General features: G+C 42.6%; 1 protein-coding gene across 1 annotated transcript in view; it reads left to right on the forward strand.

Annotated features, from left to right (window-relative positions):
- The first annotated feature begins 8,549 nt into the window (after nt 1–8,549).
- LOC306960809 (sodium/potassium/calcium exchanger 3-like) overlaps nt 8,550–26,089 on the forward strand; it is an 86,512-nt gene continuing 68,972 nt past the window's right edge. The window contains exons 1-2 of the mRNA XM_079553378.1: nt 8,550–9,032; nt 16,700–16,831. Of these exons, the coding sequence (XP_079409504.1) occupies nt 8,837–9,032; nt 16,700–16,831 (328 nt within the window). The 5' untranslated portion in view covers nt 8,550–8,836. The remainder of the gene's footprint in view (nt 9,033–16,699; nt 16,832–26,089) is intronic.

Below are 26,089 nucleotides of genomic sequence, written 5' to 3' on the forward strand. Positions count from 1 at the left end.
ATACTGTGCCTAATACAGAAATGTGCGTCGTCATATTTTTTCCGCACTGTCAACAAATACAGTTGTCCCCAAAATGGAAAGTTACGTTTCTGCCCCTTCAAATGTTTTTAGAAAATGAAAAGATAGGCATATTTAGTTTGCTATATTTATGGTGTAGTGCTACTGCAGAATGTTGTGTGAACAAATTCAATGCTCTTACTAAAAGCCAAACTGGGTGATGTATGTTGCTAACTAAACTCAGATCACAAACATGTAACTTCACTTTATGAAAGACAAAATCTGCATACTATTTATGTTTCATCCGTGTTAATGCAGCATCAAAGCTACTGTTACGTAACACTTCCTTGTTCTTTTATTGTTAGTACCGTAGTTACCGGACTATAAGCTGCTACTTTTTCCCCGCGCGTTGAACCTCGTGGCTAACTTCTATATTGCATCATGTGTCATGATATCGCTGTCTTCCTCCACTTTTGTCTGTGGTGTTTGCTACTCCCACGGTATAGCTAACGTGGCTTCGGGTGCAAAATAAATGTGTTTTATTTTCTCACCGCTGAAATATTATGGAGGGTCCAGCGAAGCGTGGATATCGAAAGCCAACCTCGATCGGTCACCATGGACCCAGCTCAGAGCAGCTTCGAACACCGAGAAACTCCCAAGTTCCCGAGACTGTGTGCACTGACATGCTGAGAAGGGCGGCTCTAAACACGGCCAAAACTCCCAAGGAGGAGTCGCTGTGCGGGCAGTGCTTTGACTTAACTGAACACACGCGCATTTAAAGAATAATATAACTGAAGTTTGCAACACACTTTAATAAAAGTAAACGTGCGTGTAGGCCACTGTTCTCTTCTGAATTTTGTTGGTGCGGCGTATATTCAGGTGTGCTTAATAGTGTGGAATTTAAAGCAGAACTAAGTAACTCATGCCCCTGGAGGCCATAAGTGCCACTGCAGGTGTCGTAGCAAGTTGCAATTTTTTCCTCATTAATTGTCCGTGAGAGTAAATACGCTGGCAGAAAAGTCAAAGGGAGAGAGGGATATTCTACATCCGATTACACAATGGAGATCCATTTTTTGCTCAAACTTGGCTGTAAATATTGCTAAAGTGGCGCTAGCCCGCCGTTAGCCTGTTAGCTTCTTCTTTGTGATTCCAGCACAAGCGTCCAACTAGGGGCTTTGGCTCCGTTTCTAACGGCCGAGAAGCGTGTGGTCTGAACACGGCATAAGTGTGTATTGCACCTCCGATCCGGTGCAGGCAAAGTTGCAATTGTGATTTTCTGGCCAGAGACACCAGGAGATGAAAGAGCCCCCAATCATCCCATTAACACTTGCATTACCAGAGGGACTACGAAAAAGATTTATAAGATAAACAAGTTACTTAGTTCTTCTTTAAATGTCCTCAACTTAATCAACCCAATCCAGTCGACGATTTAGCCTCACTTCGATGAATACTTCCTGGATGAATGAGAGCTTTCACAAACATATTGTCTTAGTTGTGTTGTAATGTATCAGATGGTCTGTCCGTCAGTCTGGTTTTGTCGATATGTTATGTTTTTATTCATCAGTAGCAACACAGTTAAACGAGCTACCAGGCCTACCGTTTTGGCTACACTTTAAATCTTTGAACATGGCTGCCTGCTGTCTACAAGATCTGCTGCTGCACATAAAGGTACATTCATAACATTTGATCGCAGTGTCTATGCAGCAGGTGGAGAACCATGGGCTTGAATGAGGGAAAACACAGATAATAGTTCCACTGTCTTGTAATTATTTGCCAATTTTACTCAGTGCACAGTGCGTTCTCCTCAGTGACTTGTTAGTGTCAGTCCCTCATCACCTCCCGTGGTCTTCCTTCCTTCCTGAGCCCTGCACTGATTTTGATGTAAACAGCTTAAAGGGATCTTTCTGCTAATCAGGCTGTTTTAGTGGGAACCATATTTAACTGGGATGAAAGTGTTGGAGTGTATTTGTGCGTGGTGGTGATGATGATGATGATGTTTCAGAGACAATGGTGCTCCCCTGACTACACTCACTTATTTGCTTCTTGGATTTTCACAAGACATATATAAAAGCGATGTTCTAAAAGTTACTGCTTGACGATTAAATAGAAGCTGTTAGTGCCATTTTACACTCAGATTTTAAAAGATGTCAGAAGAGATTTTGAGATGGTTTGGACCTGCCAGACAGGATATCTATGATGACAACGAAACATAGATGTGTGAAGAGCATGAGTATAGATGTGCAAACCTAAAAGTCACATCTTTAGTTGCATGTAGGAACAGTTAGAAGAAGTGTGAGTATTATATATTTGGTATTGGTGGATAATGTATTGTAAATCCTTCATGTTGATGTACTTTATCTGTGCTATTCATGTCCCACTCTTTTTCAACCATTATGGATGCACTGTATTAAGCTGGTGGCCAACCATCCACTGTATGTTCTTTTTGCATTAGGCCTTAACAGTTGGGGGGATGATTTTCTGACCAATATTGTAATAGGCAAGGCAAGGCAAAATTTCATGCACAACGCAACTCAATGTGCCTCACAGCAACACCATGGACCCAATAAAAACACATTAAAAACACAATAAATAAAACAATAAAACAAATCAATCAATACAACTCATAAAAATATATAACAAATACAAACAAGTATATATTAAAATTATATATTAAAATGAGTTCAAATACAGTCAATTACCATAGGCAGCAGTGAATAGGCATGTTTTCAGCCAGTCAGTTTTGAGGCCTGTCTCACCTCCTCACTGACGCTGTTTCAGACCTTTGCTGCATGAACTTGAAATGCAGCCTCACCGTGTTTAGTCGTGGCTCTGGGAACCACCAGGAGACCCCTCCCTGAAGTTCTCAAGACCCGAGGTGGTTCATATGGCTTTAACATATTAGAGATGTACTTTGGTGCCTGACCATGAAGAGACTTGTACACAAGCAGAGCTTTAAATTATATTCTCTGAGTGACAGGAAGCCAGTGCAGAGACCGGAGCACTGGACTAATATGATTGTATTTCCTGGTTCTGGTCAGGACCGAGCCGCATTATTTTGGATGTGCTAGTTGTCTAACAGCTCGTTTGGAAAGGCCAGTGAGCAGGCTGCTACAATAGTCTAATCGACTACAGACAAACGCATGAATTAATCTCTCCAAATCTGGTTTAGACACTTAGCAATGTTTTTTAGGTGGTAATAGGCTGATGTAATGGGCTTAATATGACTGGTAAAATTCAGATCTGAGTCCCTGATTACCCCTTGATTTCTAACTTGATTTTTTGGTTCTAGTGAAGGAGCCTAAAGATGACCAATGACAAGCTCTCTGTGTTTTCATAATGATAATAATGTATTAATGATAATGCATTTTAGATGCTTTTCTAAATAGCGTTCGCAGCTTTCTCAATGGATATTTGCAGAGGACCTTATATTATCTAAATAATTCCATCTTTATTACCAGTCAGCTATACGTTTCTGTGAATATTTTCTGGGTTTAGCAATCTGTGAGCCTGTTGTGTTATACTTCCTGCTTGTAATTGTGATGTAAAAGTGTGATGCGCGGCCTTATTTCGCCTTTGAGCATCATCACCGCCACCTGGCCCATCTACACTGTCCCAACTTTAACTCTTCACATTTTTTTTTTAGATCATGAAGCTATTCCGGGCCCGACCATAGTCTCCTGCTGTTTTCTGTGTCCCGTGCAGAGCTGGCGGTGCTGAGCTGAGGTTTCTCCAGCATGCGTTGGCGGAGGTGATGGAGGAGGACAGGGAGTGGAGCTGCTCTAAAATCTAGACTTGGGCGCTACGGTGGAGAGGCAAGACGTGACCCAAATATGTCTCCTGCTTTGGCCCTGGTTACGGATACAAACTGGGCTAGAGCTGCATCTTCCCTCCACAACGACTGCAGTGCGAGTGGTGGGGAGGGAGAGTGGAGCGTGTAGTGGATTATTGATGTGCTGGGTCAGATATCAGAGAGAGGTGTCGCCAATCCTAGAAGTTTAGTTCTTGGCTGGATCAATGGGAACATAACAAATACGGCACAAAAGATTAATCAAGACAATAAGCAATATAGAAATAAGTCAAATTCTTTTGACTGAAGTACATTTTCCTCTGATTTGAGTAACTTCAAGAACACTTTAACCTCTTAACCCCCGTCTTAACAAAACAAATTAAAGCAGAACTAAGTAACTCGTGCCCCTAGAGGCCATAAGCACTACTGCAGGTGTCGTAGCATGTTACAGTTTTTTACTCATTAATTGTCTGTGAGAGTAAATACTACGCTGACAGAAAAGACAAAGGGAGAGAGGGATATTGTACATCCAATGTCACTTTGTCACCCAAACTTGGCTGAAAATACTGTTTAAGTGGCTTAGCTTTGCCCTTTTGCCTGCTAGCTTCTTCTTCGTGATTCCATTAGTGTGTACAGGGGCCTCCGACCCGGAGGCAGGGAAGTTGCAAGTGTGGTTTTCTGGACAAAGACACCAGGGGGAGATGAATGACCCTCCAATCATCCCATTAACACTTGTATTATCACCAGAGAGACTACGGAAAGGGTTTATTAAGGTAAACAAGTTACTTAGTACTGCTTTAAGCTTCTTTCTCGTTATAATTGTCACATTTTTGTCCTTTTTGGTTGCGTTTCATTTTTGTTTTCCACAATAAAAAAGACAAAATATAGTCAAAACACTACAAAAAAGCAATGAAATTGTGACAAAATGTGGCAAAAACGCGACACCAAAGCAACAAAAAACGTGACTAAAACAACACAACAAAAACTACTAAATCGTGATACCAAAAACAAGGAAGAAGCTTAGATTAGTTTTTTTTTCTTAGTTTTCAAAAAAGGCCTGACTGGCTGTGAGCTCCAGTCGAGAAGCTGGGTAAAACATTTGGGTAAAACTGGAGAAAATGTTAAGGTGGGGGGTAAGGGGTTAAGAAAACTGATAAAAAAAAATCACATATAAGAAGTTTTTCATCCAAAGAGCTTCCTCAGTTCTGATCGTCCTCTTGTCCCTCAGCCCTAACCTGTTGTTTTGCGCATCATTGAGTAATCTTTGAATCTTCCCCAGAGCCTTTTTATATCACCGCAGTGGCAGTACCAAAAAACCTCCTCCTGGATGAGAGGGGCTTACGATGAGATTGTGTGAAAATCAGGAAGTGAAGCTACTGGATATTTTACGTTAAGTTTGTTTTGGCTGATCAATATTGCTTATTACCTCACCACTCATAGAATGCACCTTATGGGAAAATCTTCATTCACTCATTCTGCACACTGATACAGGAGAGTTTTGGTCGAGGGTCAGGTCAATCTACTTGTTGATCTATACTTGGTGATCTTGTGTCTTCAATCAACATCCCATCAAACATGCAAACCTCCTACCCAGCAGCCCTTACTCTTGGAATTCTATCAAAATGGAAGGAACATATCATTTAATCACTGGATAAACTTCCTACAAGGGCACTCAATCTGAACATATTTGTATGATATATTAGCTGATTCCTCTCATACACAAGGCCGTGGGAACCCAGGGTGCTGAGGGCGCTGCAGCACCCCCTGGTGGATAATTTGCAAACTGCAGGCAATATGAATTAATAGGAAATATATGCACGGATGGGGTAAATTTTTTGGGGGCAATTTTGTCTCTCAGCACCCCCTAGCTATAATATCTTCCCACGGCTCTGCTCATACACCATACGTTACCATGTTAAATACCAATTAATGCTTGTAAATATGAAAACCTCTAGCCCCACAGCTTCTTTGTTTTCCTGCCCCTTGTATGTTTGATGCAACAACCCTCCTTTGATGCCCAACAAAGCTCGATTTGGATCTCTCTCCAGCTCGGTTTGTGTCCCGGCCCTGTTCAGAGCTGGGGGCAGTCAGTCAGTCGGACATGGGAAAATGGGTTAAATTCCTCACATACCCTGACATCAGAAGCACTGTGTTTCTGCTCTGTCTTCTCCACAACTTATCCTACATCTTGTGAGTGTGTGTGTTTGAGAGAGAGAGAGAGAGAGAGAGAGAGAGAGAGAGAGAGTCCCCTGCCAACCCCACTGGCTATGGAAAAACAATTTAACTGCATTTAATTTGCCGCCCCTCCTTCCTCTTCCCTCGCACAGTTTTTTTTCTTCCTTTAGCGTGTGCCTTTTGGAGAGGTTTGGGAATGCGTTTTGTTTAGTAACTTCATGTCCCAGTCCAAGTTTTCTTACCCTGCCCTTGTTTCACTACAGAATGAGGCCTCGTCTTGCAACAAAACCTGCTGCTATGTAATATATCAAAGAGGTTGGGCACGCATCGAGGAAATCATTTGTGTTTATCGTGCCAACGCTCTTACGTAGAAGTGGGGCGAATGTTGTGAGGAGTTTGTGTTAGATCAAGCCTACTGCAAGAAGGTCTTGGGTTCGATTCCCAGGTCAGGTGGGGTATGTCTGTGAGGAGCTTTCATGGTTCTTCCTGTGTCTCCGTAGGTTTCCTGTCAGCACTTTGGTTTCTCCGAAAAACATACAGGAACTGGAGTGTCCTTTCCAAGATCCTCAAGACCTGAAGATGGGTCGCCCGCTGCTCTGGTTGAAGGGCGGGTGCAAATACAAACAACAAAACCTCAAGTAATGGATGAATGGAAGGATAAACAACTGATTTCCAACGTACGGTTTTGAGACAAACACCAAGGATGTGATTTGGAAAAGTTCTCAAGATTTCTACATCAAGCACAATAGGCTCGTTCACATCAGATCGTAGTTTGCTGCTCCTCTTGACATATTGCCACAGCAGCTTTGAAGGATGGATCAAATACAGCTGGTATGCATTACCTTTTGGGGACAGCAAAGTGTACCAGTAAATGGGAACAGTTTCAATAAGCTTACAAGTACAACTTACTGAACTAACTTATCAATTTGTAACTTAAACAAATAAATGTTATATCAAAGCTTGCCATTGGGTAACAATTGATAACAAATCTGGTCCATCTAAATTCTGACAACTTTGAAGATTTTGCCAACTCTCCGTTCTCTGTTCAGCATATTGTAATGTTTATGTGTGCAGTTGACCCGTACTCTGAGAGAAACCTCTCCCTCTGGTTACAAATAAAAGAAACTTGAACCTGGTATGATCCTCTCTGTTCTTGAAAGGGTTAAATCCGAACAATGAAAGCCGTTGCCTCAAGCCCTGACCACTTTTTCCATTCTCATTGGAAAGTTTCCAGAGCTATTTAAATAAAACCTCGGGCCTAGCAATCAAGAAACCCGCTTAGCTGGTAATATTCATTATCTGAAGCTTGTGTTTCACTCTTGTAGACTGACGGGAAATGGCAGGAGGCTGGGTATGGAGACAGACAGGGAAATCTGCTGTGCATCTGTGCCCTGCGCAGATAGAGAGAGGAACATGCACAAACAGGCAGCAGAATGAATCAGGGAAAATGAATGGACTAAAAACAGAGTTTAGTAATGAGATACTGCTTGAGAAATAAGTAACTGCACTACTTTATACTTTTTATTTACAGTTCATTAATGTTTCAAAGAAATGCTTTAACTTGAGTGAAAGTTTTGGCTACTGCATCCTGTAAGGGTTAAGTTGATTTAAATCAAAGTTTGCATCTTGCACCTGACCTTAAATTTTTGATTTATGATGTACTCTTTGGGGAATAACACAATTTACACATTCCTGAAAGATTCCTCTGATGCAAAGGGATTGTGAAACATGAGATATTTTGAAATATCTTATGAATTGAAACCAATGGCTGCAGTGTTCTTCTGCTGACTCCAGTGAGGGGAATCCGCAGGGCATGTTGGATGTGCGCTGAATAGTGCTGTTACTGACACTCGGCAAAGAGACAACTTTTAGGTCATTGTTGCTGAACAACGTATCATCACTTCACCTGAGATGAGTCACTAAAGCTTACACAAACCTAATCGCACAAATGATCAGCAGTTTTGTGATGACAGGGCTGTAGATATGAAGCTGGCATTCCCAGAAGAGGGCAGTGCAAAGCACTTCGGATTAACCAACCTGCAGTATTGATCTGTGGAGCTCCTGTAATTTGGTTTCAACAGAACAATAAAGTCCTTTCTGAATTTATGGCAGAGCTAGTCTTACTTTTAAGACTATAGGTTTCATTGCATCACAGTATGTGGAGGACTACATGGGACCAAAACTCATGCTTCCAGTCCAGAGATGGAATAATCAGCTGCGGACACAGATAGTTTCATGTTATTGAAATATTTACAAAAACAAAACAAAAACATTGCTCCCTATATGGTCCTTCCTTAGTGGTCTCAATAAAAAGAGGCGTAACGTAATGGACAAAACTCTGTTCTGCATTATTGACAATACTTACTTGAACTTGTGCTGTGGACTGGATCCAAAGCAATGATGTCGTTTGAACCACTTGTACAGTTAGTTGCCGCGGGGACCATTCACTCTACCGGTGTCTATGATGTTACCAAGTGCATTACGCTCGCTGTTAGTTCGTCATCATTTGCCTTTTACGTCGACACTGTAAAGCGCGTGCGTGCCCTCGCGCGCCCTCTCCTCACTGCTTCCCCTTCGTCCCTCTCTCTCGCGCGCTCTCTCTCTCACTCAGCTCGTGGCCATGGAGAGCTCATGCAGCAGCGGCACTCCTCCTGCGTCCTGTCACTTCGAGACGCGCGTTTTAACATGACGCACAGAGACGGCACCTTCCCGCTCTCGCCGCACCGTAGTGTTCCCTAACTTTTTGTTTGACATTTCCTTCTACCACCACCTCCCCTCTTTGACTATTTCATCCGCAGAGTAGGCAATAGGCTGCTCAACTCCCTGGGAATTGGCGATTAATTGTTGTTTTACCAGCCCGGATAGGCCTATCTCTATATGGATGTGGCCGCGCTACAAGGAGAAGCGATGTTTGCGCCGGGACATGGGCACGAGCCGACGCAAGTGATGCTGAACCAAAGGAAAGTCAAAGCGAGGCGAAAACGGCGAAAGGAGTTGGTCTTGATCCAAATATGCTTGTTCGGGGGATTGCTTCTGGTCGTGAAGGGCTTTGCATTCTTAGCGGACAATTCAGGTGAGTTTGTTTTTTGTGTGTGGCAGTTTTCTACACACAGTCAGTTTGTGGTGGTTAATGCATTTCCTGCCTGTGCATTGTTGTTGCCACCAAAGCCTGCGCTAAACAGAACCACATTGGCTGAACGCGAGAAACCACATTAACACAAGTTCGAGGACTCGTGTTGTGCAGCTGTGATGTTCTTGTCAAGCCCCTCTGCTAAATATCGCTCATACACGCCAAGCTGCTTGTATTATGATGTTAAGTTGAGTTGATTTAGAATCCCCATGTTCAACCAAACCAGCTATTTTCCCACTAATCTAATTCATGCCACTATAAAACGTTAACTTTTTTTTTTAAATTCACTGAACATGGCATAAACTATTCAAGACTTTTTCCTTGGATGGCAGTATTGGGAGACTATTTCACTTTGAAGTAACAATCGGATAGTTCTCATTGACTCATGTCTAGGAGATATTCTCATTTAAAGGATGCAGAGGCTTCTCAGGTGTTCTAGTGAAATCAGGGCAACGAGCCTCAGGGTATAGATGCTCATACCCTCCTTCTGCAGACTGTATGGAAATGAAGGCCGTGTCATTCACAATGTCATGAAAAAAGGTTGTCCAGCTTATATCGAGTCCTGGATGTGAGTGCAAGTTAACGGGCCGTGACATTTGGACAAGTTTCAAAGTTCATGCCAGATTATCGATCTGTTTTAGGACTTTGACGAATACTGCAGATATTGGCCTGCACTTGTGTTGCACTTTATGAAATTGACAAGCCTCTCAAAGCACCATACTGTACCCGACACATGGTGGTAAGCTATTATAGCCACAGATTGCCCTTGTCAAGCTGTGCCATTGGCTCTTCTCGCATTCACTCGCTCATTTTTCACAAAGGAACAGTGGGTGAGTTGTCTCCTCACAGACACAGTGACAACAAGAGCTGGGATTCGAATCACCAACCTTTTTAATTCCAAGAGATACTGACACTCCTTTAAAGGAACAGGCCACCGTTTTTCCATTCTGAGACATGAGCTTAGACAAGTTGTTGCGTACCTGTCTGGTCTTTGTGTGTGCCGGTGGAAGAACTTGGTCACTTCTAACTTCACCCTTGTTTGGAGCTATAGGAATATACTGGGAGAGGCCAAATGCTAACAACATCTTTGGTCTTTATTCGTGACTGAGGGCACACAGTTCTTCCATACTGTGATATGTTCTTACCTGAGCTTTGAAGAGTTGATATGTACCTGTCTGGTCCTTATGCGTGCCCGTGGAAGAGCGCGGTGGCTTCCAACCTCACCCTCGTTTGGAGCTATAGCAATGTGCTGGGAGAGGCCAAATGCTAACAACATCTTTAGTCTGTTGTGCGTGACTGAGGGCACACATAAAGACCGGTACGTATCAACTCGTCTAAGCTCAGGTAAGAACGTATCTCAGTATGAAAAAATGGTGGCCTGTTCGTTTACGGCAGGGGTCCTCAGACTTTTTTCTCTGGGGGCCACATTATTGTTCCTGACTGTGATGGGGGGCCGGACCGGGTTGGCTATAATATAGAATTGTATGACCCAGACCAACATGGCTTTTTGTGAAGTAGAGATGACTCGCCTGCACAGTCGTCCCCACGACTATATCCACAAGATCAACACTTGATTCAGGCTCATATTTGTTTCACTGTAGTGGTTTGCAAAAATAGTAATCAAGTCTTCACACTTTCTTTTAATTTCCATTTATTTTTATTTTCAAATAAAACATCATTATGTAATGTGACCAAAGTAATAACTTCTTACACTTGTATTGTGCTTTACAAGCCTGTGTCACAAGTTTCTCAAAGTACTGTAGTCATTATTCATTCTCTCCACACTGTGGTGGTAAGCTTCATTTACCACGTGGCTCTAATGTGTTATTCTGATCTCTTATGTAAGTGCCCTCTGCTGGACACCTGTGGAAATACTTTTTATTTATTCAAATTGCCCCCTAGTGGCTGGAATGAGTAAACTGGTTATTTAGTTAAAATATCCTAACTCCGCACAGGAATGGGCTAGAAACTTACTTTTTTTTTTGACATACTCAGGGATTTGTGCTCTACAAGTGGGGGGCCGGATTAAATCACCTCGCGGGCCGGATTTGGCCCGCGGGCCGTAGTTTGAGGACCCCTGCTTTAAGGTTTGACTGGATGTACTTTAGTTTTGATTTACTCCCTTAACAACAGATGAATACGTCTGCATCTGATCTTTTCGACGTAAAAACACCCAGTACATTATGTTTACATTCAGTCAGGAGACCATGACTCCATCCTGAAGACCTAATGCTGGATTGTAAATGCCATGGATTTGTTTCTTGCTTTGTGTCCCTTTTGATCCAAACAAATCAATTGAATTCCCATCATTTGTTTGATTTGTATCTGTGAATAGATTCCTTGCCCACGACTCTCCCTGATGCATTCGCAAAATAAAAGCTCCAAATCAGTTTGCAAACTTTAACATCTGCACCACGTAACCTCGTGTTTACATATTATTATTTTTTTCGCCACATTTTTTTTTCATCATCCCACATGTCTGAGTCAGCGCAGCTTAAGTGGCATGTCTTTATCACTTTCATGGACAGCAGCAGCTCACATGAATATTCATAACTCCGCCACGATTTGTGCATCATCAGTGGGACTCGCCTCTCTCTCTTCTCCCCGCTGTGTTTCCTGGTTACACACGAAAACTGCCTCCCTCCCTCCCTCCCTCTCGCTCCCTGCTACAAATGAAGACACAACACTGGGAGCTTTAATGCGTTTCTCTTGTCCCCTTTGTGTTCTTGTTAACTGTTAATCAGCTCGCACCGGAATATCAATTAACGTCCATTATTTATGTCGCCGCTGCTTATGAAGTTTGTCTAAATAGAGCTCGATGTTTGAAGCCGAGCACTCGATGCCCCCTACACGCGGCGATGCTTCATTTATTGATTTGGATTCACAGCGAAAAGATAAGCGTGAGAGCACGTAAGTTCCCTTTAGAGCAGCGTGTGTAGGGAAGTCAGGTGAGGAGCTCAGACTGTTTCACATTTGAGTGCGTCGACTCTTTGGCCAAACTTGTGGTCGCTCGAGTGGTAAGGGCACAGGAAACTTGCTGGGCTACGCAAAGTATTTTATGGCCCACTCTCTTGGGGTGAATCAAGTGCATCTTCCAATAACAAGACAGATAAAGGAGCAATATTAAGTATCATGAAAATGTCTGCATAAGTAAAAGGATTGCTTGTTGCCACATATATACTTGAAGATTCAAAGAAGGATGAAAAAGGTCATTACTTCATGAACCGTTGTGCTGCTCAGTGTTGTATTGAATTTTTCCAAATCGACTGGACTGGGTTCACTGAGTTGAGGACATACATTTTTTGAGGCTTCTTCTCGCTCTTAGTCAAATATAAAGATGAGTAACAAGAGTGAGACAAAGCCTCTCAACATCCTAAACTCAATCAATCCACGTCCAGTCGAGGATATTTACAAATCTCTAAGGTCATGGACAACTGAGAGCTTAGACAAAGGCTCAGTTTTGCAATAAAGTCACTCAAGTTGTGTTCGAGTCCAAAGTGAGAGCTAAATCCAAGATGAGTCCACAGCTCTTAAGTCCAAGTCAAGAGTTGAATTGGCAAGTCCTAGTCATTAAAGTTGAGTTAAGTTTGAGTTGAGGAAAATAAAGCCCAAATTGCGAGTCCAGTCCATTTAAGAGTGAATACCCCTGTGAAGTTATAAACTTTCTATTAAACTTAAGTTTGAACTGCCATCCATTCATCCATCCATTTTCTTCCGCTTTATTCGGGGCCGGGTCTTGTGGGCAGCAGTCTCAGCAGAGATGCCCAGACTTCCCGATCCACACACACCTCCTCCAGCTGTTCTGTAGGGACCTTGAGGCGACACCAGCTCGGAGACATGGTCCCTCCAGCGTGTCCTGGGTCTTCCATGAGGCCTGGTCCCAGTAGGACATGCCTGGAACACTTTGCGAGGGAGGCGACCTGAGTGCATCTGGAACAGATGCCCTTGCCACCTCATCTGGCTCCTTTCGACGTGAAGGAGCAGCGACTCTACGAGCTCCTCCCGGGTAACTGAGCTCCTCACCCAATCTCGAAGGGTGCGCCCAGCCACCCTGCGAAGGAAACTCATTTTGGCCGCTTGTAACTGTGATCTTGTCCTTTCGGTCATTACCATAGGTGAGGGCAGGAACATAGATCGATCGGTAAATCAAGAGCTTTGCCCCCGACTCAGCTCCCTCTTCACCACAATAGTCCGATACAGCAACTTCATCATTGCTGATGCCGCACCGATCCGTCTGTCGATCTCACGCTCCATCCGTCCCTCACTCCCGAGACTCTTTAACTCCTCCACTTGAGACAAGGACTCTCCACCGACCTGAAGGGGGAAGCAACTTTTTCTGGTGAAGAACCATGACCTCGGAAATGATAATTTTTTTAATAAAATAGATTTTGAAAATAAATTTACATTAGTTGCTGCATTATACTACTTTAAACCAGTATTTAACCACTAACCTCTCATTGCTAGATGTTGCTTTTTATGTAATTTTAGCTGTGAAACAATAACAACTTCTTTTGAATAGGGTAAATATATTTTTATTGGGGGATCGATAAGGTGTATAGAAGAGGTGTCACAGAGCTGTATAAACCGAGCCCATCAAACTGCGTTACACATTATACACTAGACTGTTGCCAACAATCCAAAAACATGCTCCTAATGACCAGCGAGACACAGACATTTTAAAATGTTGTTGTAGTTAATCAAAGAATAGATTAAGTCCTATTTTAGACAGGCCCAATTTAAGCCTAACTTTGGCACTCAAATATTTTCTTTGGTGATTCTCTGGCGTGAAAACTTTGAATTCCCCAGGGCTTGTCTGAATTGTCAGATTACAGTATAAAACATCTGTATTATGTCCCCCATTATGTTTTCTTAACCCACCCAGTTTTAAAACATCACTTTACAAAATAGGGCAAGACAAAAATAACTGGTCCATAACCCAAATTTAAAAATATTGCGGAGTAGAAACTGCATAATAAGCTTGTTCGAGACTGATTCAAATTGATCACTGCATGTACCACTTTATAAAATATTTCACCTGCAAGTACCACCAGGCATCGTTGTACCAAGATCAAATCAGGACTACACTGAGTCTATAAAGAATCAAACATCAGACTAAGTTATTCTCTGATCCATATTTGAATCAGAAAGAACACCTGATTTAAAAGCATTACTAAAGCAAATGAAATGTAATCTAAATGAATAAAGTCTAAAATTGCGGATGACCACAGTTTAAGAATCCCTGTCTTATAGTATTGTGCAAGTAAAGATTGCCCTGGGAAAATGTCTCTGTCAAAATGTTCTGGGTGCAGTATAGCCACAGCAGGAGTCCTCACATAACACTTGTTTTGGAAAATGAAACGAAAAAAAAAAGCCCTAAAATTCCCTTTAATGTTATGAATAAGAGGTGTGTCTGCATCGACACATCTGCGGCGCACTCGGGCAGCTGCTCACTCCGCTCCAGTTATGTAACAAATCACACTTTCCTTTTTTTTTTTTTTTTTGGCAACGCAGGGACAACCCCAGCCGCCCCGTCCCCAAGTGGAGCCCGACTGTGACACGCACCTTGTTACCTGTGCCAGAGTTCACATTACGCAACACCCAAAAAGACAGGAATATTAAATTGAAGGGGATTTAATCCGATGAAGCGTGACACGGCGAAAACGACCGATACTGTTATGACACGGCAGAAATATTAAAAGAGCATTAGGGGGGATTACATGAGGGCTAGACGTTTTGGGACAAGCGTTATCCACATATCTTTGCACTGTGCAAATCAGGCCAATACTGCAACTAAAGCTGAATGGAAATTTTATGATTTTATGAAGGGACGGCCATGACTTATGTTCATGCTATATTTACAACACAGTATAAAATATGTTTCATACAAGCGCAAAGTCAACACAACATTAGGTGGAGGTGAGAAAGCTGATGTTTGTTTTTGCTTCATACCTGGTCCTTGGGAACAGTGGCAGCAGTTTACTTTGTGCCAATGCGTGGCATATTTATGGTGATTTGGCATCAGATACTGCGCTCCCTCTCTCTGCCTCTCCCTGTTGCTTGAAAACGTGAAGCATTAGCAACCTTTTGGAGCTATATGTTTTGTTATTTGCCTACACTCTACGAAATTGTCTCCTGTCCTGTAAAGCTGACCTTTTTTAATGGCTTAACCTACAATTAAAGCCTTTTTTTATACTGACCCACCCCACATACTGTACCATGGTGGCATTCTACCCTTATTTTGCTGCTCTTCGAACTGATTGTTGGTGATATTCTGCATGTTTTTGCTGAAGAAACTCAAGGGGCTTTATCAGTGTGACAGGGTTATAATGTATTTGAAGTGATGCCTTCATTTAATTGGCTTCCTGTTGTCTGCAGCCAATGTTTTTAGACATAGCAACACACCTGGTCACACACGCCCCACTTTTTGAGAACCACTGATTTAACTTTTAAGATAAGATAAAATAATCCTTTATTGATCTCACAACGGAGAAATTCACTTCGGTATTTGATAAGATCACTCAGGGTGTGCAAAACAGACAGGAAATGTGCAAACAGTTAAATAGTAGAAAAAAAGGGTTTTCTTGTGTACAATAAGTAAAAGCAAAAATCCTAGGGGGCGGAATTATAATAATAAGGAAATAAGAATAAATAAAAATAGAATAAATATAAACAGACTATAAAAAGTAGAATATCGAGTGACGCTGGTACAGGGAATAAAGTGGCGCTGATACAGATATTATTGCACGTAGTTATTGCACATTTTACTTTACAGTTTCATTGTACAGTCTGACAGCAGTGGGGATGAAGGCTTTGCGGTAGCGCTCCCTCTTGCACTGAGGGTGCCCAAGTCTTCCACTGAAAGAGCTGCTCCTCAGCTCCCCTACAGTCCCGTGCAGTGGGTGGGAGGTGTTGTCCATGATGGAGGTGAGCTTGGCTGACACCTTCCTGTCCCTCACCTCCTCCACAGAGTCCAGGGGGCAGCCCAGGATGGAGCCTCCTGACCAGCTTGTTCAGTCGGTTCTTGTCCCGCTCTGTGCTGCCCGGGTGGAGTCGACTTTGGCACTTTCACGACATCATTCATCATTAGGAAGCTCAATTTGATCGATTGTTTAGCTGCTTGCTACATGAATAAGCAGTAATATTTTCCTGCCTTACAGTATCTAAATATGTCAATTCTACCAGTGACATTCATGATCAATATAGGTCAACGACACCACCTAAACAAACACACAGTCAAAGGCATATTCCTTGATAACAATGCCAGGATTCATCGGACTCACATTATGAAAGAGTAGTTCAGGGAGCATGAGATGGATTGGCCACGACAGAGACCAGATCTTTACCCCATTGAGAATCTTTGGGCTGTGCTGGATATGGCTTTGCACAGATGTCAATGTCTCCAGTCTGCTGAGGATTTTGTTGTGAGGACATTCTTCTGGAGAGAGTGACGTCACCTGCAAAGAGTCAATAAACAAATTACCATCACAAAATCAGACAAAATTCATTGCAATGCTCAACTATGTGCATATCTCTCATTTTACCACTTGTAAAGATGTTCTATCCAGGTCATATCGTGTCCTTTGTTTTAAAAGTCACTCTGCCTTTCGTAGGTTTGTCCGCGTCTCGTCCCGGGACAGAGGACGCGGCGGAGCGATGGGGCGGCAGGAGGCTACTAGAGGAAGCGGACAACAGCAGCCTGGAGACTCTGGAGAGCGAGGGGTCTAAAAACTGCACCCCCCCAGGTAAGAACCAGGACAGTCACCCCCCCCCCCCTCTCGCTCGCACCTCTCCACCTCCACACTCACTGCCCCCTTGTCCCACATGCTACGCTGGGTGAACATGGAAAGAAACGGCACAAAACCTGTGAACATCCCACGAGTTCCTGTGGCCTTTACAACCCCCTAGTTCATTTCTAACACGCTGTAACCTGGATTGTGTGCAGGTCAGGTGATTTCCCATAATGCAACAGCGGGTCCTGATATTATGGCTGCATCAGCACTCTCACTTTTTAGGTTCTTGCAGTTTTCCTTCTATCGCTTCAGCCCCAAGGTGTAATGACAACCTCCATGATCTTTATCCATGAAGTCCTCACTGATTAGCAAGAGGCCCAGGTTGTAAAAGACAGATATGGGTCTCGTTCACTGCCAACTTGTCCGTGTTCGTGAGTCACTTTTGACCATCTGTGACCATCTGTATATTCTAGAAACTACTGTGACCTGCTAGTTAACACGAGGATGCCTCTTTAGTGTGTGTTTAAGTGTGACATACAATAATAAGCTACTTTCGAGTCCAAACTATGGAGAGTTCCATAAACAAACACAGCAAAAACACAACTTTATCTGATTCTTCTACTGAAACAACAACAGATAAGATGCTAAAGACTGTTTTACACATACTTAGAGTAATATGGCTCACCATTTCCCTGGGCAAAATGAAGATATTTTTATATTTAAGCTCTTAACCCACCTGAACAGAGCACATTTTCTCCAGTTTGGCTTTAACCAAATCGAAAAGCTTAAAAAGAAGCATCAAAAAAGCGACAAAGAAGTGACAAAAAAGTGACGAAGCCGTGACAACAGAGCAATGGAAAAATGTGATGAAAAAGCAACAAAAAAAAAGCCAAAACAAAGTGACAAAACCTTGACAAAAACGCACCCAAAAAATGACAAAAATGTGGAGAAAAAAAGACAAAGAAGCAACAACAAAAATGATCAAAAAAAGCGGCAAATTGTGACCAAAAAATGTGTCACTTTAGCAAGTCTTAGCTTTCAAATGAAGAAGAAGATCTTTATTTATATAGCGCCTTTCACAGACATATAGTCACAAAGCGCTTTACATGAGACAATTGTACATTCACTCCACACTCGGTGGTGGTAAACCACGTTTGTAGCTTCAGTTTCCCCTGGGGGAGACTGTCAGAGGCGCTTTCGCGACTACATACGTCTGCGCCAACGGACCCTCTGACCACCACCTTCACTCACACACATCATTCATCGGTAGGGGGAAACCGGAGTACCCGGGGGAAACCTACGCAGACACAGAAAGGCCCGTCCAGGTGGGAATCGAACCCGGACCTTCTAGCTGTGAAGCGAGAGCACTAACCGCTGCGCTACCGTGCCGCGGAGTGTAATGAGGCATTACACTGTTGCTCTCCAGCTGAGAAGCTTTTAGATTTGGGTAAAGCCTAACTTGAGAAAATGGTTGGCTTGGTTCATGCATCAAGAGGTTGAAATACATGTAAGCATTCATTGTGTATGGAAAACAAATAAAAGACATACTAAAGAAAATCCAGAGTAAATGCGATATTTCTTTGCCCTGATGTTCAAAAAGAACCTTGTTGTCAGCTCTACGGAAGGTTAAAATGAGCCAAATCCCATTATAGTGAATACGGCTAAACTCTGTTGGACCCAGAAGTGGAGCGATGACATCATCACTTAACAAACGTATACCATGGTAACTGGCAACCGGTTTCGTACAACTGCATAATTAGTCCGGCAACAGTTAAATCCCGTTCCATATCACTCCACTGCAGCTGTTTCCATAGTAACGGCAAACAATTGAGCTGGAACTAGCTTCAAGTAAAACAGCTTAAAAAGTGAAATAACTCCTGTCCAGGACTTAAAAAAAAAAAGTTTGTGAGACATGGTATGAACGGATTAAACAACTCAGAGCCGTGCATTACACAGTTTTAATTAGAGCTGCACAATAACAATACGTATCGCGATATTAGGTGATGCAATATCCGCATCGCAAAAGCCACAATATATCACAACTAATCACTAAAGTTTTCATCTGTCTGAGATCGACACAATTTTTTTTTTGCGAACTCAGCCAAAAATATATATATATATACATTTGTAAAAATTCAGGTTAAAGTTTTGTTAAATAAGTCCTAATTTTGTTTAATTTTAGTCTGCTGCTGTAGTCTTTTTGTGTAAAGCTGGGGTACCTGATTTTTCCTGTTCAAACAAGAAATGTTTCTTGTTTTGGCCCAAACTTGTGTCTAGCTCTCACAGTCCCTCCTGTGTATTCAAATTGTTCAAAGAATGTAATTACATGCACATTTCACACCCATACAGCACTGCGTTAAAACTGTATAATGCATGGCTCTTTGTTGTTTAATCCTTACTTATATAACTGTTGCCAATGCAAGAAAATGCTTTGAAAACTCTGACCTTCAGTACACTCTGTTCTGCACAATAGTAGTAAAAGTGGGACAAGTTGTGAGATGCGGCGGCACAGACCTGAGATAATAAAACTTGGATTAGATGGAGACCAGTGTTGGAGCGTTTCATTTTGCAAAATTAGCCCAAAAAGGGTTAGCAATAGGTCACAAAACATTCTAAGCCTAAAAGTTTGAAAGGAAAAGATTCAGAGTATGAAAAAACGCACAGAGATATTTCGCCTTCAGTGTGTGTGTAAAGTGTGGCGTCATTCACTTACGGTCTATAAAACATCTTTGTGCTATTAAAAGTTGTTGGCGCTCAAGAGGACTGCCTATTATTAGAGCAAAAAAGCTGCAGGAATCTTTGACGCTCTTGTTGCTATAAATAAATACTTCTAGGTCAATAGAAGTTATCAAAGTTTTCACTCCGGGATGCTGCCTCCACAGAAAGTATTTGCAATGTGAAGGACTAATTCAGATATTCATATGTGACTCCATTGACGAGCACACGGACTACATTCTTTCTACCTGGGCCTGCCCCTGATTGGCTGCTCCTCTCAATTAGGGGGCGGGACTATTCTCTGGTGAGCTCATTAGGTAAAATGACGAACATCCATCTCCCGCTCCTCCTCCCAAGGTCGTCGCTGTTGCCGTCTATAAAAGGCTCCGGGTTCACAGGTCAACTCCTTCTGCTCCTCTGATGCTTATTATACAGTGACTGCCCCCCTTTTTCTTTTTCTTTTCGGTGGTGGCCAGCTAAATTTAAAGCTCTGACGCTTCTCGCTTGCCCCGGGAAACTAGGGTGATTTGTACCTGAGAGGAATTCCACAATGTCATTTGCATGTTTTAGGATTTATTTAAAAAAAGGAATAGTACATTTTTTTTGGGTTGTTTTAGGACAAAGAGCAGCTGGGTGTAACATGAAATTCTGTGTTATAGAGCAGGGGGTCCCAAACCTTTTTGGCTGGGACCCCACAATTATTGTATGCTACTTAAAGTGATAGTCTGTAAGTTTGCAAAGTGAGGAGAGATAAGAGTGACATTTGAAAGTAAACAGTCAAATTCATCCCTCTTTAACCAGAAAGCCCTTCTTAGTTTGCAAAATGAGGAGAGCAGGAACAGAATTTTCAAAAGTAAATGCTCAAGCTCCTCCCCCTCCCTCCTGATTGGACATGACAGGCTGGTTCACAGGAAAACCTTGCCTCATTGGTCAACGCGGGAGGATGCTAGACTCTGATTAGTTGCTGAGATCCAGGAAGGAGGATATATTTAGGCCCGAGCGCCATACATGGCGGTAGGGACTATTGTTTTTGCTTTTGCAGAAAAGCCCTCCCGGGGGCTTCAGCGGCCAACCGCGCGCTCCACGTACACGCCAGAAAAAAATGACCCACAACTTTTTTGTGCGCCTTAGCCAGAGCTTTCCAATGGTGTACAGCATGTGGTGGTAGCGGCAACGCCTTAGGTTTTTTTTGGCAAAAAACGATTATTTTTCTTTATTCCGCCTCTTAAAACTGCATTTTGACCCCCTGAACGTGCGCGAAAACTCAATTAAAAATCACCGAAAAATCCGGTCTGGTGAAAAATTTACGAAAATGTGAGTGTCCAATGTGGGACGTGCAAAATGGCACAACAGCGCCACCTGCAAAATTGAAAAAAATAATTTAGTGACGGAGAGCCTCCACCAACTTGGACACACACTCGCGCCTTTGGGCACAGACATTGTCCAGGTCGTGACCAGCAAAAAACATTATTATGACCCCGCCCCCTGACAAACAGGAAGTCCCCTATTTTGAGTGGAAAAATGAGTAAAAGTCAAATTGCCTCCACGCTGATGTCGCATTTGAACGAACTCCTCCGTGGGCGTTTGTCCGAATGACCTTCTGATCGCTTCTAACTCATCTACACATGTTGGGGATCAAAAGTTATCCACGGATTTTTGCTATGTTTTGCGGTCTTCCTCCAGTGGAGCCCCAAAGTTGACCTTTATTTTGGCCATTTCTGAGACATCAATAATGGCTCCTGTTCGCACAAACTCACTCGGATTATTACCAAAACTCATACACATGTTGCCCCTTCACCCCCGCATACATGGAATGAGGTTTGGTGGCAGTGGACCCAACAGCGCCCCCTTTAATATGCATGTTAATGCCATCACTCATTCACTGGGTACGTGCCAGAGACTAATGACCCTGACAGTTGCATGCGCCTTGGTCAGAGCTTTCCGAAAATGTATAATATGTGCTATTTCGGGCAACGGAAACCCTTATTAGGCCCGAGCGCCATACATGGCGGTAGGGACTATTGTTTTTGCTTTTGCAGAAAAGCCCTCCCGGGGGCTTCAGCGGCCAACCGCGCGCTCCACGTACACGCCAGAAAAAAATGACCCACAACTTTTTTGTGCGCCTTAGCCAGAGCTTTCCAACGGTGTACAGCATGTGGTGGCAACGGCAACGCCTTAGGTTTTTTTGGCAAAAAACGATTATTTTTCTTTATTCCGCCTCTTAAAACTGCATTTTGACCCCCTGAACGTGCGCGAAAACTCAATTAAAAATCACCGAAAAATCCGGTCTGGTGAAAAATTTACGAAAATGTGAGTGTCCAATGTGGCCACCTGCAAAATTGAAAAAAATAATTTAGTGACGGAGAGCCTCCACCAACTTGGACACACACTCGCGCCTTAAGTGGGTTTTAATTGGTTCTAAGTGGTCCCACCCATCCTCCGTGGAAATGGCCAGAGGTCTTAGCCAGGCAGCACGCTGGCCTCTCTAAGAGTTTTCTCTGAAATTCGTCATTTTTCCAAATGTCCTCCTTTATTCACAACGGCTACAGTTTTAGACTCGTACATGTTTATACTACCCCTCTGTCACAGACAGATGCTTCAATTTTGATGTTTTTGACTCCAAAATCAACTTTTTCTAAAGTTTATAGTGACAGGAAGTTTAGTTTACCCATTTCCTGTCCGTCCCTCTGTGTGTTCCTCGTACTATTTCGCTCTCAACGAAATATTCTTTATATGGAGGGTGCTGCTGGGCTGGTGCACCCTCTCATCAAATCTTTGGGCGGTCAGAGGAATTTACCCTAATTAAAAAGAATGAAATATATTAATGCTTAAGCTGTAATTTCCGTTTTCTGCAAATACACAAGTGCAGTCTTTCATAACATTAATGTTAAATTGGCTGCATTTATTAAGCTTGTGTAGCTCTATTGGTAGAGTGCTGTGTTCCTATACGTTATTTGATTGGTTGATGGATCGATCCCAGCCATAACCTTTTTTTTTTTCCTTTTGGACTCGGTACTTTCTGGTCCCACCCTCATGAAAAATGGGGAAATGATCCCTCTCCTCCAGTGGGGTGCTGTCACCTAATTTTGGCCTGAGAATTGAGAGAACCCTCACCCTCATCAGACCCATGTTTGTATGGAGTTATATCTCAGTAGTAGCAAGGTTGTCTTCAGTGAATGAGCTAGTCCTAACACAGCCTTCACACTTTTCTTATGCTTTCTCATTTTACATGGACCACTGTACACATTGTCTCAGCCTAAGACCATGAGTGCGGGTGTTTCATAAGATATTTTTTTGTTCGACTAATACCTTGTCTGTGCCTGTATAGTGTCATGGGCAGAGCATTGGGTTTATAACCAAGAGGCCCCTGGATCAATTCTGACCTTCATAAGTGTTTTTTGTTTTTTTCTTTCTTTCTTTCTTTTTTTGGCCCTTTCTGGGAAGAACATGATTTACCGCCTATGGTCCCACCCTCATGAAAAATGGGGAAATGTTCCCTCTCCTCCAGTGGGGTGCTGTCCCCTAATTTCGGCCCAGAAATTTAGAGAAGCCTTGCCCTCATCAGGCCCATGTTTGTATGGACTTATATCTCAGTGGTAAAAGGTCGTCTTAGGTGAAGGAGGTAGCTAGTCCTAACATTTCTAATGCACAGGGAGTTTCATAAGACATTCCTTTATTCAGCTAGTATTTTAATTGTGCCTGTATAGTGTCATAGGTAGAGCATTGAGTTCATAACCATGAGGCTGCTGGATCAATTCTGACCTGTACTATTGTTATATTTTTTTTCTTTTCCTCGGCACCTACTGGAAATTACATAATTCAGCACCTATGGTCCCACCCTCATGAAAAAAGTGGGAACAACGCTTACAGAATTTGCATAACTAAAGACATGGCAGGATAGTAGGGAAACTATTGAGGCAACACCAGGGACAATGTCAAAACAATCTAGAAAATGGAGGGGGAAAATTGACCAAAAATGACCTCTCCTCAGGTGCTGGGACCTAATTTTGGAGCGTTATTCTAGAGAATAGTAGCCCACATCAGGCCAATGACAGTATGTAGTTATAGCTCAGTGATAGTGTGCTGGTCTCTGGTATAGGAGGTTGCCAGTTCAAACACTGCCATGACAATTTTTCAATTCTTTGTTTTTTCACATGATTCACATATTTTTGAGCCTGATACAAGTACACAATGAGAACCAAGTAATGTGACACAATTGTGTATTCCCTTCCCCCTCTTCACTCGTGCAGACCATTGCAGAGAGGTGTTCCATTTAAACACCCCTCTGGTTCGTTCCACATTACAGTAAAACGTGTCTTCCTACAACAAGTATGAAAAGTTTGATGCAACGTCTTTTTCTGATTCTCCTGTATCCGTTTGTTATCTTTGATAGACTTACATTACTTATAGGCTTGTGTTACAAGCTTCATATCTGGAACAGCAGCTCAGGCTGAGGCAACAGTGGGCCGGCACCAAAGCTACTTGGGACAAGAGTGAGGCCGGTGTGTGACAAAGGCTCAGGCGAGAGTGGGATGGGTCAGCAGGCGTAAGAGAGTGGTTTGGGTGTGAGACAGAGGCTAAAGCAGGTTTGGGTGACAGCGAACGTGGGCATTCGCAAGGGGGGAGGTCGCCAGGGGCAAGAGCGATCAGAAGGGCTCACAAAGAGCATAGCAATCGGGGGCCTCGCATGGGGCGACAGCGAGCAGGGGCGGTTGCAAGGGGGGGAATGCCAGGGGCGAGGGCCGCACGACGCCGCTTGCGGCTTTAATATTACTTACTTTACATCAAAATGTAAAACCAGGTGGTTCATTTTGCACTTTTTATCAAATTTGTAAAAGATTTAGACTTCCAGACATCACTTTAAAGGAAGAAAACACATTTTAATATCAAGTTAATATGTATTTAGTTAATATGCATTTAATTATTTTGGTTTGTTTTAAGCATGTGAATGTTTTTCACAAATTATATGCTGTTATAGACTCAAAAATACACTCTAAACAGTATCTATTTTCTTTTCATTACATCTTGAAATCATCTGTGGACCCACACCCAAGGCTTCGTGACCCCCCAAGGGGTCCCGACCCCCACTTTGGGAACCACTGTTATAGAGTACGAATACTTCAAGTGTTTTGAATATAATTTCAAGCAATGGACAAGTTTTTTAGGTCTCTTCTCGCTCTGGGCACTTTCAAACCTTGATTTAGACTCCTACTTCAGTGCTACACAAATGTACTATAAAAATCCTGCATTTGCAATATACTCAATGGTGGAAAAAAGTGTAGTTCATTCAGTCATAGTAGTCTGGAATATTTCGATATATTTTTGCGGTGCTGCAGGTGTGACCTAATTTAGAAGAAGATTTTTGATTGATAACTTCCAAAATTGGTACCCCTGGATAGGCAACATGAAGATGAATCCACAAAATCAGTTCATTTTGGCATCCCTTTTATCCGGTAAAACGTGTGTTCCTCTGGCGTTGCTGCAGGAGACGCACAGAAGTAAAAGCTTTGATGATGATTTCGTGACTCACGCTCGTCTGGCCTTTGTGCCATGTTTTAATCAGGTGTGAGAGTGAAGAGACTGTACAGCTGCGCTGCGGGATGCATCTAACTTTAGGCCAATCTGTTTGTCCTATTTATACGAGCGCAGAAGAAGGGGCCGATAGTTCTTCTGTTGTGTCTGACAAACAAAATGTCAAAACCCTCAAGGAGCCAACATATTTACTGCTGCCTGACATTTACTTCCAAATGTTGTGGCTTTAGAACTAACAAAGTATAGCCGTATTTCCTGTTCAGTTTCCGTCTGAAGCCATATAGGCATCCTCGCCTTACACAAACTAATCTCATATCCTCTTTAACTGCATTCAGTCTTCAGTCTGCACAATGATGGCTCAAGGATGTGTTGTGGACTCCTATATTTCCGACTTGTTAACTCAAATGTATTTCATGATTTTTTTTTTCATCTCTAAGACACTGTGAATGTGCCATCAATATCCCTTTGTCTTTTCTGTCAGCGTAGTATTTACTCTCACGGAAAATTAATGAGTAAAAAAACGTAACATGCTACGACACCTGCAGTGGCGCTTATGGCCTCTAGGGGCAATATTTACTGATTATTGAGCATTAAGTCCAGTTAGTTAATAATCCACTAAATCTATAAAGACAGTAATAAAATTGGTCTTACTGTATCAAGCTTATGGAGAAATGTAGAAAGTCTTTGATGAGCAACTTAGAACTGGAAGCTCCCAAGCTTTAAAGATCCCTATTGTTGAAACTACAACAAAATATGCTAGTGCTTCTGTGGCCTGCGTCCTGTCACAGTATATTCAATTATTTATTGGGTGCTGAAAGAATTGTCAGCCTTGCTAATATTAACGCATTAGGATGATGCTCACTTGTGGTCACTGTACAACAATGTGACTATGACAGTAATGTTATATGTGTTAAGAATCTCATCTGCTTTACTGAATGGTGTGAAATGCATGTTAGCATAACAGCTATTCAGCTAAGATTTCAACATTTACTGCATACTTTTGCTGTGCAAACTACACAAAGG

The sequence above is a fragment of the Gobius niger genome, assembly GCF_951799975.1.
Source record: "Gobius niger genome assembly, chromosome: 3".
In the NCBI taxonomy this organism is placed as follows: Eukaryota; Metazoa; Chordata; class Actinopteri; order Gobiiformes; family Gobiidae; genus Gobius; species Gobius niger.